The sequence below is a fragment of the Hirundo rustica genome, chromosome 6 (genome assembly GCF_015227805.2).
Source record: "Hirundo rustica isolate bHirRus1 chromosome 6, bHirRus1.pri.v3, whole genome shotgun sequence".
NCBI lineage: Eukaryota > Metazoa > Chordata > Aves > Passeriformes > Hirundinidae > Hirundo > Hirundo rustica.
The window spans coordinates 25,717,972-25,740,218 of record NC_053455.1 but is presented as its reverse complement, the minus strand read 5'-3'; the positions used below and the strand labels follow the sequence as shown (position 1 = coordinate 25,740,218).

General features: G+C 42.3%; 1 protein-coding gene across 4 annotated transcripts in view; it reads right to left on the bottom strand.

Moving 5' to 3' along the window:
• The window catches only part of BAZ1A (bromodomain adjacent to zinc finger domain 1A), a 64,079-nt gene extending 43,756 nt beyond the window's left edge, over positions 1-20,323 (bottom strand). The window contains exons 1-3 of one of the 4 annotated variants that reach the window (XM_040067483.1): positions 20,192-20,323; positions 18,709-18,858; positions 11,523-11,801 (exon numbers count right to left, since the gene is read on the bottom strand). In XM_040067483.1, coding sequence (XP_039923417.1) covers positions 11,523-11,801; positions 18,709-18,821 — 392 coding nt within the window. In that variant the 5' untranslated portion in view covers positions 18,822-18,858; positions 20,192-20,323. Of the gene's footprint in view, positions 1-11,522; positions 11,802-18,708; positions 18,859-18,966; positions 19,012-19,578; positions 19,830-20,191 lie in introns of those variants that run through there. The other 3 variants (XM_040067485.2, XM_040067482.2, XM_040067484.1) reach the window with 3 other exon arrangements.
• Between the last annotated feature and the right edge of the window lie 1,924 nt (positions 20,324-22,247).

The following is a 22,247-nucleotide window of genomic DNA, read 5'->3' as shown; positions in this document are numbered from 1 at the left end:
AAGAACACAAAATAATTTTCTTCTCCAGGCACCAAGCACTCCCACTTGAAATACGTAAAATGAAGAATAAATTAAGTCCTGGGCTTGAACTAGTGGTGTCACACTTAGGCTAAAACCACACAAACCTCACAAAATCCATGACAAATGAATTCTAAATGTTCTTCTATCTGAACATTGGTACAAAGGAATGTCAAAATATTTCTTGAACACATCTTTCTGCAAGCAGACAGTACTACCCAAAACTTGCACACACTGGGAAAGATGGGGGTGGGGAAAGGGGGAAAGAAAAGTTGGTGGTAGCTGGAGAAAACCCCAAAGAATTAAAATAACATAATAATATTAAAATATCCTAGGTAGTATTCTTGTGACATTATCAAGGATCAGTAATGCAGTTAGACCCTGTAGCTGCTCTCTGGAACAGGAAGGGAGCTCCAGGATACTTCACCAGGTTATTAAAAAATATGAAAATAATTTAATATTAAAAAAACCCAAACACAACAAAACCATTAACATCCTAAAGACAACAATATGACCAATGCTTATGGTATCTGTGGGGACACCAGAGCTGCTTGCACACAGAGGCAGCCTGAGCCCACTTGGACTTGCTGGCCACAGGCACACTGCCATTCCAATGCAGCCTATCTCGTTTCCACAGCTGGCTGGTCTGGGGCTGGAAGACACGCCTTCCCATACAGTGGAGACCAGGCTTATTCACTGTAAAAAATCTAAATTAAAAAAATCTAAGACCGTATAAAGAACCAAGAGTGTCCACATATAGCGGAGAGAGAACCTGGCGACCGTTCACAAAGTCAACCCAAGTCCAACCAGGCTTACTAAGGTCTAGTCCAGCAGCAGACTCTGAGTCCTCTAAGAAAATTCTATTATTAGTAACTTGCTTTTCCAATATTTGGAACATCACGGTCACCCCTTCATACTAAATAATTAGGAGCCAACTGCATGACAGGCTGGGTTTTTTTGAAATCCGGCAAAGATCACCTCCTAAGAAAAGGCCTCTTAGAGCAGAAATATAAAATAAATGTCCTCGTCAGCCCGACTGAAAAGAAGCCGGTCCCAGGCTCTAACGGCACGGCGGCGGAGGCCCCGGGCCCGCTCCCGCACGGCGCTGACCGCCAGAGGGGGCGGCACAGGCGCGGCCGCGCCCCGCGCCACCCGCCGCGCCCGCCGACAAAGAGCCTGCCGCGCACGCCCCAGGCCCTGCTCCCGCACAAAAACACCGGGGTTCGACTCACCGCGGAGCTTTCCAACACTGATTTTACCTGCTCGTCCATCGAGCAGCCCCGTAATTTACAGGAGGCTCTCTTTCTCTAAGAAGGGAAATTGCATATTCTACACGCCTGATTCAGTAAGCGGCAAAATCCCCAATACAGCTGCATTCCACCCCCCGCCCCCTTCCCCTCTATTTTTCAGCAGGAAGAATGACTAACAGATTAAGCTATCCCAGAAAGGAAGTGATACTCCATCTTCTATGCCATTCAAATCGTTACCAGAAACCTTTGGGGAAGGCATCGAGTGAAATACGCATTATCTGGTGCAATAATAGCACAATAAGGTGCCATTTAATGCTTACTGATAGGAGATTAAAGACAGGGGTGCAACCGTTCCTTCTGGCATTAAAGAAATAATCTATGAATGATTTTTTAGCTTTTCAGCCTGTAGTCAAGTCATGGCTAGTAGCACGAATTTCCTGGACTAAGTGGCAAAGACACTGTTCCTAGTGCAAGTGGTCTGCTCTTCGTAATAATCTAATCATTCCTTGAGTTCACTCACTACAACTCTTATTTTACATATTATAAGGCACATAAAACATAATCACTGAAAGCTGAAGCAAAACATTTAAATGAAGCATACTACTTGAATTACTTCCTAAAAAAGATACTTCAAGATCTTTACATAGCTTATGTCAAACCATGCTCATTATTCCCCATAAAATAAGATTTGGGGGTAACTCGATCTAAAAAGACAGCGGCATCAACGTAGATAAGTATGTACCCTAAATATCCCCATCAGTCAGGAACCACTTTCTTCAAATTACAATAAAGATTACAGTCACCCTGCGTGAATCCCAAAGGCTTTCAAAATAAATTGAGAATAGAACCATCAGGAACTTGCACACGACAGTCCCGATAACTCTAGCTCAGATAACATTACTTAAAACAATTTTGCTTACCTATTTCTGCACTAGAGGCTGTTAGCAACAGTGGGGTCTTCTGGCTCATTGAAATGATGGCCTCATGCTTAGAGATCTATTTTTTGTTAGGCCCAGAAACTAAGATCTTCGAGGTCTCATGTTACGGGAGGAGCTCCAATAAATGCTTAGCTTTACAGTTTTATCTTTATTCTTTTCAAAAACCAAAACAACAAAGAACAACACAGAAGTCCAAAGGTTTTCAACAGAAAGCCAGAGGTGGTATCATGAACATTTTTTTTTTTTTTTTAATGTAAGTGTACCTCCTCTCTCAAATGAAAATGTCTGAGAACTTCCATTGATTTCTGTGAACATTGGGTAGGACTGGTCAGCTGCACAAGCAAAAGAACTGAACTAACTCCAGCAATCCAAGGGCTAAGGGACTACAGACTGAGGCACAGGACAGTTTCTCAGGAAACCCAACTCAGTCTCCTTCTGAGCTTTGCTTAGAAGAGCAGTTTAACACAACTAACAGAAAAATAAGGTCTGACCGAACCTTGCCACTCCCAGAATTCTAAGGAAGAAGCAGGCTGAAGGTATACAGAAGCAAATTGCACCTGCAGCAGCCTCAGCCTGCTGCTCCACACGATGCAGACATCACTGAACAGCTCCTGTCAAATGGGGAGCTCTTCCTTTGCCACTCCTCTTCCCAGCCACATACATGGTGCTTGCCTTTTGCAGCCCTGGCAATTGGTTTCATTTATTGTCATGAAACTGAATTCAACTACCTGACAAAACAACTAAACAAAAGAATATACATTAAAAAAACCCCCAAAACCCAAAAATCCCTAACCCAGTGTGAAACACTCGGTAAGCTTGTGTCATTATCACCTACTTTAAGCAGCTCACTGAAGGATCGGATGAGAACTAGGGCATATGCAAGATAAAAACACTGACCACAGATAAACAAAGAGGAGGATGGAGGGCTGTCCATCTACTCCAGAGGTGGGGAAAGAGCAGCTGCCATTGAAGACTGTGGCAAAGAAGTTTTTGATTACCTCAGCCTTCTACTCATCCACTGTTACCAGTTTTCCAGCTGTTTATCAGGTGGTTACACTCAGCCTCTTTGACCTCCCTTTTCTGGTTAACTCACGTATAAAAGCCCTTCCTGTTATTCTTTGCATCCCTTGCAAGGTTCAATTCCAGCTTTGCCTTGCTCTTCCCAGGTCACCTGTCAGTCCTACCTTCAACTGTCTGTATATTTGCTTCTTTCCCTTTAGTTTGACCATCAGGTCCTTCCTCAGCCAGGCCACTGTGCTACTTTTCCAGCAGATGTCAGGGTGCTTGAAGCCCCCAAGAAGGACAAGAGTCTGTGAGTGCAATGGTTCCTGTAGCTGAAGCAATAAGGCTTTGTCAATAGGCTCCCCTTGACCAGGGAGCCTGTAGTAGTCACCAACCACTTGCTTCCTTTTGTTGTCTTGGTGTCTGATTTTTACCCACAGGCTTTCGACCTGCTCATGGCTGTTCTTCAGAGACAACTCTTCCTACTTAATCCACCTCTTGATGCAAGGAGCAACCCTTTCACCTTTCCTCCTCCCGTCTCTTCTGAACAGCCTGTAGCCATCGATGGTCCAGTCATGGGATTCGTCCCACCACGTTTCAGTAATGGCAACAAGGTCACAGCTTTCTAGCAGCAAAGCCGTTTCCAACTCCTCCTGTTTGCTGCTCACGATAGGTGCTTTGATGCAAAGGCACCCTCAGCTGGGATGTCAACTGTGTCACCTTTCTAGAGGAACACATCCCTTAATTCCTTGGAGATAATTACTCCACTGATGGCCTTTAAGCCGCATGTTGATCAGGTGGGTTCTCCTGTTCCTTTCAGCATTCCTCCCTGCTACCAAAGGGATTGAGGAAAACACCACATGTGCTCCTGTTCCTTCAATCTATTGCCATGGTGCCCTGAAGTTCTTTTTGACTGCCATAAGAATTCTCTCATCAACCTTCTAACTGCCAACTTGCACAACTAGAAGTGGATAATAATCAGAGGGTTCAATAAGTCCAGGGTGTCTCCTGTTAGCATCTCTTACCAAGGTCCCAAGGAGGCAGCAGACTTGCCGGTGGAGTGCATCCAGCTGGCATATGGGGCCCTCAGTTTCCCTGCAAAGGGAGTTACCTACAATCACCCTTCTTTCTTGCTTAACACCCAAAGGTGTGATCCATCTGGCTGACTGATATGTTCTGGACAAGCTCCAAGATAGAACTTCATCTCCACTATTATCTGCCTGACCGTGATATTGCAGAGCCTCATACATATTCTGCAAGGGCACTTGGAAAGGAAAGGGAGGCCGGGGGGAATTGTCCTATCTCCCTCAGCAGGGACCTGCTTCCATTCACCCTCACCTTTTAGGTCCCCCCTTCTGCCTGATGGTGAGAGGGTCAGGGTTATTCTGACTCTTGCCAAGCTTCCATCCACTGCATTTCTCTCAGGGACGGAAGGATGTGACTCCACCAGTCTGTTTTCTCTCACACTCCCTGATACTCCTCAGCCTTTTCCCTTCCTCTCCAGAATGAAACAAACCAGAACAAATTTTTTCATTCAGCTCAGCAACTCAAAGACACATATGCAAGCTATTATTAGTTGCAGAACAGGCCAGGTATCTCCATCTACTGCTGCTGGAAAAGTAGAAGAAGACAATTTAAAGCAGAGAAGAGAATCCACAGGCCCAAACCGTCATAGGATATCAACTGAAAAACCTCGACGCTGCAATTCTTGGCACTTTTGCTTCCCAGAAAAGTTCTTCCCAAATGCCAAGCAGGTTTTTACATCCAACCAAGGCTGGGGGTAGAGAGGCTCGGAGAAGAGAGACCCCTTCTCACTGCTCCTCAATTGAGCATTCTGCACACCAGCTTTTGATCTGGCTGGCACTGATTACTCTAACAGAAAGAATAGTTTGGTACTCTGCTATGTCCTTATTTCAAGTCAAAAAAATAAGATACCCTGAAGGCTCAGATGAGTTGTAAATGTGTCTCTGTATGCTTTATGATAAGCAGACAAAAACCATTCCTTGGATGGTATATGACTGTTTCAAATGGGAGAGTGGAGGAACATTGCAAAACTATGAAGCCAACTTTTAAAATAAAACCCACAATGATCAGTAAGACAGAAGCAAATTCACTTTTTAAGACACACAAATGAAAGCAAAGCTTTTCAAATGCCAAAATTAAAAAAGCACACTTTTTCTAACAGTATGTAAAGTTAGTTGAATACAGAAATCCCCCGAAGAGTAATACTAGAAGCTGTAGTAGCAAGTGCCAAAAAGTGCCAGAAGGTACCAAAAAGCTATAGCATCGTTCTGTTTTGTCAGCTTTTAGTAAGTTTTTAAGAAGCAAACATCAAATAAGTGCACTCAGTCATCCAAACAGTTCTCATACACCTGAGAGTAATTAAAGAAGTAAAAGAGAGACAAGATCTGAAGGAATAGTGACATCTTTTACTAAGCTAACTGGTACTGTTTAATGTACACACAAAACAAAAGCACACAACAAGGAGACACATTTTAGGCACATAATGGCTTCCTTAAGTTCAGAAAGAACTGCTGCTTTCGAGTTTTAGCATCTTCATTTGTCAAGTTATAGTTAAGATTGTATGTTTCAAAGAAACTAGTAAGAAACATGGTTTTGCTTAGGATGAGACCATGTACAGAGTAGCTGTATCAGCTGTCTCCTGCAGAATTAGGACAGTACTACACTGGTATATGCATAATTTTGACTGCCCAGCCTTTGATTCACAACATTGTAGTGATTAAAAACAAATTAATAATAAACCAAAACTTTTACCTTTGAATTATTAGTTATAAAAGTAGAGTGTGAGAATGAGAGCTAACAGAGACTGGCAGTGCCAATTGTTGTAACAACTGTACAACAACCTGTAAGAAAGGAGTTGCAGGTTCTTTCCCATATATTATCATCTCATAGCTTCCACCAGTCAAATACAAATGTATATTTTAAGTCAACAAATTTACATTTATATCCCAAAGGATTTAGGGGCAGTGGAAAGTGAATTCCTGAAACATGATTTTTCCAGGCTAGAGGCTGATTGATCCTTAAACAGCTATGCTGAGAAAGTGCATACTGTATTTGCTCTATGAATAGGTAAGCTGCTCTCCAGTACTATCAGAGATGCTGTTTCGCAGACACCACGCTAGTTTTGATACTTTCTGGAATTCAAATTCACCTTTCAAAATAAAGTAGTAAACTTCCTTTGTATACAGGAACTTATGTTTAAGCATTACCACTAAAAAACCACACAACAATTAGTAATTATAATTTAAATTCTCTGAAACTCATTAGTCTAAACATGGAATACACTGTCACTTACTACCTAGTGGTCATTATATAATAACTCAGCACTCAGAATACAACTACAGATATGTGTATATATATATATACACACACACAGAGATATAGACAGATAGATACAGGCAACTTGCCAGTTTCAATAAAGAAGTTGGAAAATTAGGTATAACTTTATCTCTTGCAAGGATTGTATTCTACCATCCTAACTCCTTATAAGCTATAGTCATGACCAGCAACATGCTTCCTGTGCCCCAGTTAAGACTTACAGAGATGAAAACAGTATGCAAATCTTTTAATTGGCCTAATGCAATGGATAATCCACTCCTAAATGAACACTCCTAAAGCACTGGGACACCAGTCAAACAATTGATGAGTTTAAAAAAATGTTTGATCTGTGATTATCTGTTTCCTGCAGCCTGACAGTTGTCAACATCAGATCATTCAAAGGAGAGAAAGGATGTTAAACCTATTCAAATGTATGATCAGATGCAGCAATCTTCCTAACAGAGCACCATCTACTACTTTCATAAGCAGGTTCATTTTTAAAAGCATTCTGGTGTTGCTTACTCACAGACATTAGGCAAGTATTCTTTTGCAGTGGTGTCATCTAGTGGTCAAATTCAAAGAAGATATTCCTTTCTGTATGATTTTCTTCCTTCTTACACGCTGACCTTTAAGCAAGCTATTTCAGTCTGTAAGTGGTTGACTTTTTAATTACATGCCATATTAAGTGATGGACAAAAATTGGTTGTGCCCCAACCTCCATATGGGGAAGGGAAGACTTCACCAAATGAGCTATTTTTATAAGCAGGGGTAGAGCTGTCAGAGCTCAAGTCAGACCAAAAGCTTGTAGTTTAATTAACTAATTATCAAACTTCTCACTTATATATCCTAATAAAGATAGACATTATTTCTTGCGATAGCACCCAGACTCAGAACACTGATGATAAATCACAATAGGTTGTTTACACAGGCCTTAAATGTAGTTTTTCCTCCAACAAATTACAATAAAACCCAAAAAGCATGCTGCTGACTTTAAGCAGAAAAGAACAGGTTCTACTGCTGAGCAAGTTAGGCTGTTGAAGGGGTTTTTTTTACTGTGTCTGAGGCATTACTTTAGGTAGCCTTCCATAACACATAGTTTCAGCATTCAGGTAACTGTCTTCACATATCAAGATGTTGAAAATCAATTTCACAAGTTTCAAATACCAATAATAATACATAGCACTAAGACAGTGAAAAATGGGCAGGTTACTGCAAGAGACACCATTCCTTGTGGAAAATCAAAAGACTAACAAGTACATGGTGGGTCTTGAAATTCCAGTTCTGAAGGTCAAATACAGGAAGCCATTCCAGTAATGTGATCAACATTTTTCCTCTCCATCAAAAACGTGTGACCTAAAATATTAGCTGCTTGTTTTACATCTTAACTATTTTACAACTCAACATGGCTAACATGAAACATTGCTCTAATCCTCCCCCCAACAAAATCTCAAATTATTTTCCTGCCTTTTTCAATAAACTACTCATGAACTGCAATGTGACATTCTAATGAACAATATGTACCATGTCAACTGGTTTCAATTCTTTAGCAACTCAAATTTACTTTTAAATTAAGTTTTCTCTTTGTATTCTGTAGTGTTTCTGACCAGTGTTTCAAATAATAATTTTGTCTTTTGTGAAGGCAGTACTAGGAAAATGTCGTTATGCAATTCTTACGTTTCTTTAACTGGAAATCTGAGTACCTTGTATTTGAAAGTGAAGTACAGCTGCTACTTTGGAGAAAAGTCAGCCTCAGTTTGGCCAGAAAAGTCAGACACATACAAACAAAGAAAGATGGCTGTTTTTAATCAATACATCACTTGAAAGGATTAAAGAGCGAGCAGAATTATCTCCTTGTTGCTTCTAACGGATTACAAAATGCACGCATAATTTTTTGAGACCACTTGAACAAGCCACATGATAGGGCTGGGAGGAGGTTTCTCTGCAATTTGTTTCTGGTTGACAAGGGTTGTTGGAGACACCAGACATACCAAAACAAGATGAGGACAGCATAAGCCAAACTCTCCTGAGTTTCTCCTACCAGACCTCAGTAACAAGGCAGAAGTAGCTAAATTCAAAACTGAGTAGCATAGCAAAAGGCTAGAAACCAGAAGAGACGTAAGACCAGAAAAAGCAATGGAGCATTAGACACTGCAAAAAACAGAACATGCAGGTTTCATACAATCAAAAAACCCAACATCTACCTAGACTTTGAACAAAGCACTTGTCTTCTCTTTGCAGATCACCTGTCATTTCTTGCATTACTATAGAAAACTTCATATGCTTAAGGATAAAAACATTTACATTAAGCCAAAATGCTAAGCCTTCTAGTGTTTGGCTTCCTTACCGCTTACTTTGTTCAAAATCTAAAAAGCTGCAATCTATCTTACGGGAATATTACACATGCAAAGTTAGGAGTTATAAAGTATCAATATTTAAATTGTCTGAGCAAGCCTTGGTTACACATGCATTATGTAGTATGCTTGGCATTAAATGATGCACAGAGCTCAGAAAACCAAACGATCCTGCTGACATTACACACGCAAAAAACTTCATACATAAAAGCTGTGGAAGAATTTACAACACCACAAAACAACTGGGTTTCCATGATCTGCCAAATTCTGTTGGTCTCGTAGAATGCTATTGAAATATAGATGGACTGTGGTAACTTTTTCTAGAAAAGATCACAAAAACGTGGCTGCAAGTGAGAAATGTGTGCAAACAGCTCTGCTGAAAAGCGTATTATGTACAAGTAACATGAGCTGGTACACTTAATCTCCAATGTAGTACTTCAAAATACAGGTCAAAGTCAACTGTTAATTGGCAGACAAATAACTACACCTCATCTCCTCCCACTTTGTATTCTTTAATTATGTACCTCTAAGCATAAAAGTCCCCCGCATTACCATGCTATTTGCAGTGTTTCCTGGATTTAGTAATAAAGGTCGGAACCAGCTCCCTGCTATACCTCTGTCTAAAACATCAGTGGCATACCATCAGCTAAGGCAAGTTTTTTATTCTTCATTTTGCACCAATTCATACTTACGTAGTTTAAAACATACTATCTCTAGCAGGCTTATATTTGATGGAAATAAATTTTATTTGAAATTTTAATCTTTTGAATGGTATGCATCTCAGAGGCTTAAGAAACTTAGCTTATATCCTATTCATGTACTGATCAGTGGAAGTAGAACATACATATCTAACAATTTTGTGTTTATCTCAACACAAGTCTGAGTAACCAAGAAGGCTGAATTAAAGACTGGTAAAAAAACTGCAGCACACTCTTAAGGGGATATCACAGCTTTATTTTTGGAAACATCTTTGGAAAGCCATGATGCACGCATCCAAATATTTTAGAAAAGTAATAGGGTCATTTTTGAAGGGAAAAAACTTTTAGAAGAACAATAATTTTTTTTTGCTATTATTTTGGAAATTGTTTTCTACCTCTGAAGATACTAAGGCATTTCACTGAGCAAAAGAAAAAGAAAAACCTGAACTACACTGACAGTTCATAATATCCACATTTCTAAATAAACAAATGAAAAACAAACACCTCATTCTCTAACCAAAATGACTGCAATGCCAGTGGTTACCTCAGTCTAGTCATTTCACAAGTATAAAGATGAGAAAGAGAGAAAGAAACTCTGGATATAGGTTTTCCATACAGAAGGCAGTAACCCTGCTGAAGTTGTTCTTGTCCTGGCTTTGCAGACTGGGACTTTACTGGTTGAAAAGAAGAGAGCAGTGAAGAGACAGAAAGCTTTTTTATTAAGCACTGAGCTTAGGTACATAACCATAGCAGTTTCCTTACAACTTATCTCCTGCATCGAGATTTTTCTTCCTGGTGTAGTACAAGATTTGCCATAAGTAATATCTGGATCAGCCACTACAAAAACTCGCACACTGTTCTCCAATAACTATTTTGAACCAGCCCACTCCTACCACCCAACAAACACCAGACTATGCACTAAGTATCACACTAGCCACAGGAGTTCGTTCTACTCTGAAGTGTAAGCTGTCACCTTCCCCCTGAAAAAAAAGGCAAAATAAAATAACCCTACAAACAACAAAAACCCCAGCAGCAACAGTTAAACCCACAAATCTTTAGCACCCATTCTGTAGACACTTCCAAGCTGAGCATGTTTTTTTGCATCTTAATCCTCAATTAGGTGAAATGTAAACTCATTTAAACAAAATATGGACCTTTTTTAGTCCTCTCCTAGAAGCTGCTTTAAAGAAAGACCCAAGCTTATTTATGCTATAGAGCATATGTACCAGTGATATGAGAAAGAAAGCGTCTGAAGCTCAAAATTCTTCCCAGGTTTTAATCAGTCTAAGGTGACAATAAAAACATTTGCAATAAATGCCCCAGTACAAAAGTAAGCATAACACTAACTCTGAGTGGAAAGAAACCACTACCAGCCTAAATTCCAGATAATCAACTATATAAACATTATACAATTAATTCCCAACTTTGCTGATCATGCAATCACAATTTTTGCACTACCTAAAAAGGAAAAATCCAACATTTATCAATTATTTTGAGTTTTTGGTAGTTTGGCCATTAATTCTGAATGATTCATCAAAACTTTTGTGTGTTTTTTTAATTCATAGCTTCCCCTAATTTCTCATCAAAACTTATTCCACAAACAACCCACCTTTCTCGCACCAAAAAACCAACATTCCTTTGCAAATCCAGTACACAAACCAAAGAGCATGCAGTGTCAAGACCTGAGAGCATCGTCATACCTCCACAGCTGCTTCAAAGCTAAGGGAAGGTATCAAGCACAGCAACACAATCCTGCTCTTAATTAACGCAGGGAAGCGCAGTAACAGTATCACCAGCTTAAGCATCACACTTCACTTGGATGTTATTTGTTTGATGGAGCTCATTACCCTGCGTTTTGGGTTCAAAAATGCACACACAAACCCCACCAACACCAAACAAAAAGTATTTATTTTTAAAGATACTTACCTTGCACCATTATTTCTAAGTACTTCCACTGTTTCATCAACAAAATACCGATCCTTGACATAAGCAAAGATTTCATCACAGATCTCATGAAGTCGGGTGCGATGGGTAAGGGTGGCCAAGTAGAGAACTGGAATGATGAGTGCTTCTGGAAAACTTTGAAGATTATGTCTGGCTTTCTTCTCTGATTCCAGAGCTTCCTGATATGTGAGTCCTGGTTTACCTGTGACAGCACAGCTCCACACAAGACTGTTGCACAGAATGGTGCGTTCAAAAAAATCACTGGAAAGGAGGAAAAGTCGAGGGGGGGAGAAAGAAAGAAGAAAAACAGTTGAGTTCTGACTAACATTTTAAAGTTGCTTACAGTTAATACAGCAGCAAATGGCAAATATTTTTTACAAGCGTGAAAAGCAAAAGCAGCTCTACTCATCTACAGTTTGTAGAAATCAAGGCGTTTTTGCCATTTTTCAGCCACGGCATGGTAAATTGCTATTGTACAACTAAAGTCTCCTCTTATTACAGACTACAGTAAGAGAATCAAGACCTAGAAATGCTGCAAACAAATATTCATGTATAAGAAGCCTTTTGTGTAATAATCACACTGAGTTTAATAAGTGTTGTATCGTACTCGCATCTCCCCTATTCCCACAAATATTTGCAAGACGAGCGCCTAAAACTGTACAAACATGAAATCACTTTAGGATCACAGAAACATGTTGCAACTTGAATAAGTTCCAGGTTTTGAGTGCCTTAACTCACAAACAAAAAGATGGGAGAGGTAAAAAATTAATGTCAAGTAGTTCTCTAAATAGTTTTTATTCCTTCACTGTTTGCATAGCTCTTACAAAAAAGTACTGAAATACTTTTTCCTACAGAGTCTTTTCCTCCCCTGTTCCATTAGTAAATATTGATTCTCCTCCTTCCACACATTTCCAATTAAGGCCAAAATTGTATTGTTGTTACTGCTTGCTTACAAGCTATTATATTGGAATCAGGAATGAAGAGCTTTCATCACTCAAAATCTGTCCATTTCTAACAAGTATCAGAAGAACAGCAGTTTATTAAAACATTTTCTAAATTAAGTAGATGATATATCTATTCACAAAGGCGTGTTAAAACATATCATATACTATGAATCAGTGATCAGACAGCAAAGCCATCTTTCAATATGCCCCAGTTCAGACAATGCTTTTATTTGCCTTTACAAATACTAACGGACTAGTATTGATAACTACTGAACACACATGACAAACCAAGGTTTGTTTAGTCTTTATCAGTCCAGCATAGCTATTTCAAAGCACACAGTACTTTCAGTCAACTGCATGCTACGTGAGAGGCCTACACTGAAGTTTCACTTCATTCCTTTAAAAAGAAACCCCAAACTAAACTAGAGTGTTCCCATTTTTATAAGGATAGACCTGCTCAAATATTTTCTAGTAATGAGGTTAAGAGAACTGGACAGTTCACACCGAGTTTTCTCCTGCAGTCTCCCTGCAAACCCAAGGGGGCAAACATTCATCAGTGACACTGATGCAGATGACAGTGTTCACTGCAGATGGACAGATGAACCATAACATTTTGTAAATGAAAATGGAAATTTCAGATTGAGGACAATGAAGGGTCTTGGGTCAGATAATCCTTTCTGTATGAGAACAGAATTCCTCTGAGCAAGATGTGCTTTAGGAAGAACATCAGCTGCAAGAAGGGGAAAAGAAGAGGAAGAGATAGATAAATTATCTGAATAATATTTAATAGCTACAAAATTTCAGATTTTTATATCATCTGCTATTTGTCTATGTCCTTAATATATTTGACAGTATGTGGATAATGTGGGCCTGCTTACTCTAAAGGCGAAAAGGAGAAGAACAAAGGAGAGAGAATTGGATAAATTATTCTTCAATATATGAAGAACAGATGGCTGTCAATCATTCTTTGTGCATCTTTATTGGGCACTATACTTACTTAAACATATTAAAGAATAGGTTAGACAAAAATGTGTTTCATGACTCTGGTTCAAGTTTTTTTGTGAGGTGACAGATAAAATGTGATCTCTTCAGGTCTCATCCTGCCCAACATTTCAATATTTCTGTACTAGACTAACTATTTTTTATGGATGGATATTCAATGGATAAAGTTACACTTACTTCAATCTTCATTCAGCTGTGTTTCTACATATGTTTTTGTGTCTCTTGATTTAGCCAGGAATTAGAAAAACGCTCTACAGAATTACTAAAAAAATGTACCAGAATACAATTTTTTAAAAATTATGAAAGTTAAAACAAACAAACAAACAAAACCACACACACACACAAAAAACCAAACAACAACAACAACAACAAAAAACCACCAAAACAACCACTCGGAGAGTAAGGGAGAAAGGGAGAGACAGAGGTTCACACTGACAGGGTCCCTTTAAGAGCTGCTGTTATTCTTTGTGAGGGGACACCAGGCAGTCATGCTATTTAAAGCTGCAGCACTGAACTTAAAGGAGAAAAAAAAAATTAAAACACAACGAAAAAAAAATTAAAAATCCCAATGAACAAACTTCTCTCTAAAAATTCCTAATCCATGATTATTTCAAGTACCAAATGCTAAGATTACTTTAACTGAAACATATTTGGAGAAAACATGTTCCATTTGCATATGAGCATATTTTGCGTATCTAGTTTCATTCTCCCTCATTTCCTCTTTTGTTTTGTGTGGATTTTTCCCCTGTGAATTTACAGGGAAGAAGAAAAACAGTGTGAAAAAAACCCCCCTACATTCCATTTTGAAAGCATTATTTAGCTATCTTTACCTATAGTGCATCAAAACCATCTGTGACTTAGTCTGTTAACAGTTTCACTGCAATGTTTTAAGGATCTCACTTTAACTTGGTTTGAGAGAAAACAAAATCCCACAGTATACCACTAAATATACTCTTTCTGTCCCTGTCTCTCTCCAGTGCACATCAGTTATCACAAAATGCTTGACAAAGAGCAGACACAACAGCTACCAAACCAAGGGAATGGCAGCAGCAGTGATACCCTTTCCCTTTACTTAAAGGGTAATAATGCCCTTGATCATATTCTACATTCAACTTAACTTCACAACAGCAAGAGCATCTGATGCTACATCACATCTGAAACGTTACCTATGTCTTTATCTAGGCTATTATGGTTTCTGGGACTTCTTGCTGGTTCAAGATCTCTGTGACTCTTGACAACACGGAGGAAGGAGTTCATAAAAAACACAGCCACAAAGCTCACTGGCATGGTCGCATCTGCATTTGAGAAGTCAAATGAGACTGCAGCACCCTGGTGATGTCCACATCAGCTCAACTACTCGAGGAGCATGGACTAAAAACTAATTTTTCTTTGTAGTTGTAATTAACACCAACTTCTCAGCTGGATGCCTCTTTTCACTTAATTAGTTAGTTTTCTATGCAAGGTAAGGCTAACTGTAAAATTATCACCAAATCACGGAGTAGTAGTTTAATGCCACTACTCAGTAGGTATTTGATAGGAGGCTGCCCATTAACAGAAACAAAAAATAAATTACTTATAACCTCTGTGCTGACTGCATTTACAATGGATATAAAAATCAGTCTAGAAAATTATGGATGTCTTTTGCTTGATCTAACCAAACATTCCTTTTGGTTTTAAGATCTACTGTATCTTTAGTGTGCTTCAAGAACATTTATTGCAAACATTTACTTCCATTCATTTTCATAGCATATGTTAAAAACAAGTCATTCAGGGTACCACAGGAGGGTAATCAGACAAGACCAACTCTGCCTTTCTGGATCAATTTTTTTCTACTCTTGGTCTCCAGAAGGACTCAAGAGTATGTACTACAAATAATGCAAAAAACAAACAAAAACCCCATGATAAATACATTTGTTCCTTAATATTTGTCGGTTAATTATGCATTAAAGAATACATTTAAAGTTACGAGCTTCTCTCCAAGAAAACAGGAAAATTCACCTAATTTAACTAAGGACACTTAAAAAGACTTTTGAAAGATTCAAGAACTTCACAGGCCAACCTGTAAAGAAGTTTCACTAGGTTTTGAAGATGAAGAGAAACTGCTCTTCCTCCCCCTCTCATGTTCTAGAATGAGAACCATTCCTACCAGTGCATAGATACTACTTATCATCTTTTTCTAACTGTCTTCATAGACAAGGCTTCGCACACCTCAATAGTAGCTTTCTCTGCACATCTATATCAGCTATTAATTTTCACAGACAAGGTGTCAAAGACTGGTGGTAACATCCCACTGGTTCAATGTTTTTCATGCATTCCACATTATCTCATGCACATCCATACTTGATTTTCCTACTATTCCCTCTAACCAGGAATATAACCAAGCATGAAGAACATCAGCTCTCCCAGTTTCTGTTATTACACCAGATAAATAGAACTCGATAATGATAAATATAACTCAACATGCCTCCCCCTTTTGAAAGGATTACAAAATTATGTGATTGTATTTCAGATTAAAGAGGAAATACATTCTTAACAGGAAAGTCACTTTACAAAATCCTAGTCTTGCCAAATTCTTCTCATATTAGTATAACCATTTCTTACATAGAAAAGAGTAATACTAATGTATGATTTCTAATCAACTCCACTAAAGCAGTCACAGGCATGGAAGCAGGTTTTCAACACTAAGTTTGCGCCCTGCCAAAAAACCCACCAAACAACCCAACAAAAAACAAACACAAAACCAACTTGAGTCTTAACTCTTTGTACTAGTTAAAAGCATTCATATAGTTGATGTAGCGGGTGAATTCAAATTATCATACATATCCATACAACCCTCTTGATCTAGTCGGACCCTGTAATTTTTAAATTCTCCCCTCAAAAAAGCAGATTCAGAGAAGGCCAATTTAGACAATGGCTTTTCTTCCATGAAACAGTGAATACAGTTTTTAAGAAATGGGCTCTTCCTTACCCCTATTAATCTAATTGCCCTTGCTTGGGCAAAGAAATAGGTAATGTTTTCAGAAGACATTATCAATTGGCAACTAGCAGAGACAAGGATCAGCATCTTTAAAACTGAAAGATGACCAACCTTATACTCTTCAGCAGATTACATCACAACTAACAGTAACCTAAACTTACTACCCCATCTGTGCCAGAACACTTTTCTAAGTAAAGAAAGTACATTTTCCAATCCATTGCACCAATTTTACCCAACCTAACAAAAAGAGCCAGAACATAAAAACAAAAACACATTACCAAAAACACACACACACACATACACAAAAAACAAGCACAGCAGAGTTTTCTGCAGTCTTCCTACTAAATACCTCATTCTAAGGCCTGACCTCTCAGCTAACCACCTACTGACATTTCTAGGGATCGCCTGTGTGAACAGATCTAAATTTACCCCTGAATTCATGAACTTTGGTTAAGTAAGGAATTTGGTCTTTCATACTTATTAATGACAACACCTCTGCAATACAAATAAGCCTGTCAGAATATGTGAAATAGTCACTGAACATTTTGAGGACAGACATTTTAAAAGGATACTTTTCATACTGAAATTTAGTAAAACTACATGTACCTGAAACACATTTCCCTGCAGTGTCAACAAATACATTAGCATCATCTAATGATGAGATAATAATTGTAACCAGAAAAGCACCTTCAAAATATCAGAAGCTGAGGGAGGGGGACTTAATTCCTACAGAAACAGGAGGCTGTCACCTCTCCCTCGCTAGGTTCTTAGTTGCCCTATAAGGAAAATACTCCTTACAAAACTCCCAGCAAACGTATTGAGTACCCTTAGAGTATAGTTCAGTGAACAGTAAGGTATTACCTTTCCAAGTTACCTAATCCAGCGTCTTTAAAATTTTAATAAGTTAAGAGTATTTGAGCAACAAAAACAAGTCTAAACATGAAAAAGATTAAAGTATGCTTTCATTTCATATGTTGCAAATGAAAAGTATTTTAGATTTCACCTCGTTACTCTGCACATCTTTAAAGAATTATAGTTTGAATGCGAGGGCCTTTTGTAGGTGGAGATGGTGTTAGATCCGACCAGTGGTGAAAACCCGTAATTTATCGGGTTTTGAGAAACATCTTGCTAAATACTTTCTGTCCATTGTTCTTACAATCGGTGAAATGAGTGGCTGCAAGTTCGGGACTACCCGTGCCACCCGCCTTCAACCGTTAACGGGAATTTCACCAATCCTGTTCAGCTTCGTACACGCGGAAAACAAAAAAGGAAAAAAGACCAAAAAAAAAAAAAAAAAAAAAAGGGATGGAAAGAGCCATAAGCCGCACTAGGAAAAAAAAAGCTCCTAAGGAGACAGGTGCGCTCGCTGGGCTTCAGGCGGGGTTTAACCCCCGGCTGTGCCGCCCGGCCCGGGAGGGCTCCGGCGGCGGGACCCCTACAGGTGCAGCGACCCCGCGCCCGCGCCGAGCTCCCCCGCCGGCCATTTCCAACCGGATCAGCCGGCGGCTCCCCGCGGAGGCGGGGCGACCGCGGCCCTGGGCGGCGCGGCGAGGGCCGGCAGCAAGGGGTTAACCGCGACGGGAGCCGGCCGGGGAGACCCGCGGGCCCGGCAGCCGGTGCCCCCCGCCCGGCCGTCACCACAACAATAGGGCGACCGGCACATGCCGGGCCCCGCTGCGCCGGCTGAAGGCGAACGCGGGCCCGGCGCGGCCCCTTCCGCGGGGCGGCCTAGCGCCGTGCGCCGTCGACACGCGGCTGCCGGCGGGGGCGGACGGGAGGGAGAGCCCGAGCCCGGCAGACACTCGTTGCCGCCCGCCGCCTCCCACACGCTCAACTTTCACTTCCCCGGCGGAGGCAGGGGCGACACCGCGGAAGGAGCGAGAGAAAGAGGGGGATAGGAGCCGGCTATCTTCCTTCCCCGCGGGTGAAGGGGGCTGCGGGGTACCCCCGCCGAGGAGGGGCAGGGATTCCCTCTGCCCCAGGGAAGAGATCCTCCCTCTCTTCCCCCACCCCCCTCGCGAGGGCACAGGCTCGGCGCCAGCCGCGGTCCCCCCTCACACCCCCCGGCAAAGGCTCCCCGCAGCGATCCGGGGAATCCCCTTTCCTCCCTCCCTGCCCGCCCAGGTGTCAGAGTCGTTGGGGCTCCAGGCGCTCCCTGCCCGCCGCCGCCGGTACGCGGGGGGGTCGGCGGGGACGCGCATGACGGACATAGGGACGCGGACACCGACACGGGGCTGTATCTTACTCGTAGTTCCTGAAGATCTCGTTAGTGACCCTGCAGTAGAAAACACGCTCGTCCGGCCGGAGGTCGGCGGGGGGCTTCACCCTCACGAAGGGCTTTCGGTGCAGCAGCGGCATCGCCCCGCTCCCGGCTCTCTTCCTACCCCAGGATCGGCTTCAGGGGTAGGGGGGAAAATAAATAATAATAATAATAATAATAATTTTTTAAAAACCACCACAAAAAAACACAGAGAGATTAAGCGAGGCAGCGGTGCCCACCAACCCGGGGAGGAGGGAGCGGGCCCGGCGTGTCCCTCCTCCCGGGAGAGCCGAGGCAGGAGCGAGCGGGAGCGGCGGCGGCGGCTCGGTGGAGCCTTTTGTGTGCCCGACACGCCGTTGCCTGCCTGGGACTGCGCGCGGACCAACGGCGGCACCTTCCTCCGCCTCCGCCCGCCTCACAATGGGGCCATGACGCCGAGCGGCGGGCGGAGGCGGCAACCCCCGCGCCAGCCGCGCAACGTGCTCGGCTCGGGGATACCCCGGCCGCGCTTTGTCTCCTGCGGCGCCCCTGCCTTCGGGTCACCCCCTTTCCCCCGCCTCTGACCCACACACGCCGGGCCGGACACCAACTTCCACTCCCCCGCCGCCTCCGCCTCCTCCTCCTCTCCGCAAAGCAAACACCCAGGAGGGGCAGCGCCGACCACTTATCTCCCTCCTTCCCTGCCTGCCGGGTCGCTGCCGAACTGGGGTCCTCGCCCTTCCCGTCCCGCTCCTCGCCCCGGCCCAGTGGCTGCCGGGCTCCGCCGCCGCGGGACAGCGCGGCCGCGGCGCGGGGGGCAGCCCGGCCTCCGGCCTGTCCAGCGGGAGCTGCGGGGCTCCCTGCCCTCCTGCCCACCTGGTACGGCCGCAGGCTGCGCTCGCTGCTCGGTCGGTGCGGAGCGCGGTCCCCCTCGCCGCGTTTCTTCCCTTTCCTCAGCCCCCCCCGCCGGCTCCTGGGAAGTTTTTGATCTACTTCTTCAAGCCCTCAATCAGGAAGAGCTGCGGGGAGGAGCCTTCCCCTGCTCTCCCCTACATCTTTATTGGCCGCTCGGTGCCTTCCAGCGTGTGTCACACAGGAAGACAGCGAGCTACATTATTAATTAATGGCTGAGAGGGCGCATCCTCCATTTTTGAATTATCAGCCGGAGACCTCCGGTGCGGGGGGTGGGCCCAGCCGGGCTGCCCGGGGGGGAAAGGCGGCTCTCTCCGCGCGGCGCTGCGCCCGGGCCGGGCCAGGTCGGGCCGGACTGGGCTGGGCTGGGCTGCGGGCGGCATAAGCGCAGCGACCGGGGCACGGCGGTCACGGCTCGGCGGGGCGGCCGAGCCTGCGGCGAGCGGTGCTGCCCGCCCGCGCCTCCGCCAGCGGCGTCGGCAGCCGGTGCCGAGGGGCCGCCGAGCAGTTGTGAGACCGCCGGCCCCGGCGAGACCCACCGCTCGGCCCCGGAGCTACCCGCCTCTGCCCTTCGTACCTGCCCTGCGATCAGCGGCCCCGGCGCGTCTCCTGCGGGGCTGATCCCCAGCGGATTTCGGCGTTTGACAGTGCAGGGCCGGGCACGTCGCTCGCTCAGTTACAGCCCCCGAGCCACAGTGCTGTCGGCGCGTGCGGGGGCGTGCGGCTGTATTTTGCAGAAAGTGCGATTATATATGATTAAGATGAGCATGAATGTTGTACGTGGGCCCCCTAACATTGCTTTTCCTTCCAGTTCACCGAAATTGTCATCAAATGGTTTAATTAGCATATTCATTTTTTATTACTTTTTTTTAAAACACTAATGCATTTACAGTGTCATTGGTAATTAAAACTGGAGTATTAAATTAATTGTATTCCTAAGACTGCTAGCCAGCTTGGAAGACAAAAACCACAGAAAGTCCACATCCCTTATAATTCATCACAGCTAAGTGCAGCGTTTATATAAAAAATTGACAGAATAACTGTAGAAAGTCCTTTGAACTATTAAGGTGATTAATATCTGAAGGCTGATACCTTAATCATAATTCAACTGAGAATGCCGTTCCTGCAAATAAAGGTCCCGTGCTGTTTCCTGCACCTGTGCATGGTTTGCTTTCTTGTGCAAGTTAAGACAGCAATGGGCAGTGCTGTAGCATGTGTGACTAAAACCTTACAGAATGTGTACACACAATCCATTAATTACTTTCTTTTAGAAAGATTATGTTTTAAACAAAAGCACTGAGAAATGTTAATGTTCACTTCCTCAAATTAAGTTTACAAAGCTTGAATTGCAAACCAGGTTAACTCCCGAGTCCCAATTTTCATTTACCAGCTGGCTTCCCTCTCAGTTTTTAATTTCTTTCTAGCAAAGGGCACAAATGCTACTTGTGTTAATGTACTTGTATCTAACATCTGGTAATTTTTAGTCTACTTTGCCTCAAAACTATATAGTATACCATGCTTATGACATTTAGTGTTGCCAGCTCTTAGAGTTGCAGCGATTTTGCAACACTTAGCTTTGTTTTAAGGTCTTCGGCAGATGCAATTAAATTCAAACCTCAGGTCATCTTAAAAATAATTACATTCCTAAATCTCAAGTTTGAGAGAAATGCTGAAATATACAGCCCCAAAAGGCTTACGAATTAGAAGGGAAAGAAAAGCTTTGAGTTTCAAATTTTTCTAAATCTTACTTTTAAGGCGGTATCATAATGTTTGGGAACCTAGCTGCTTTTTTTCATGCTTGTATTGTCAGCACAGCATTATTTTAGCACTAGTTGGTATCCATGAAAAATGCATGAGCTGATAGAACTGTGACATCAAAAGCAAATTCCCTTTTCCTCTTTGCTCTCTCTTGCCCTCTTTCTCTTTTCTTCTCACCTCTTCCTCCTCCTCATGTTCTTCCCCCCTCATTATTCCCTCAGTGATTCTCTCTTGAACAGATCCTCACTGAGTAATAGGGTTGCACTGTGTGTTCATATTCTTAGGACAGAGAGCAGCAGTTCATTTAGTTTTCACCTTTGTTCTTTAAAATCTACAAATCTACAAATCCTGGCTCTGGTTCTTCTTCCAATAAGGTCAGCAGGACCTAGAACAAGTTTTTATGGTGCCAGCTAAATATCTACTAAGTGGGTATTGAGAAATCAACATAAAATAATTCTGAAACATCAGAAAAATTACTTACTTTCCTTCCACAGGAATATTTATTTTATTTTAACAATATGTTTAATCTTTGCAATAATTTGGGACTTTTTTACAAATTACTGAAAGTAGTTTTAATTCAAGATGCAGGAATCGGATGATTGGTAACATTCAGTGGGGTTGTTGATGTGGATTTTACCACAAAACAGCAAAAATGAAGCTGCTTTCTTGTTAGAAGATGACTTTGACAGATATATTAAACATAGTTCTCTAGTCAGGGAGATTGCAGTTCTCATTCATAGAACTTTAAAAATAGTTGTATTTGGAACATAAAATCTAACAAAACGCTTGGTCTCTATGCTTTACAAGGCTAGAACAATTTCCTAGGGACAGAATCAACCCAGGCTTCGGACAGCCTCCCCCACCCCTGCCCAGTA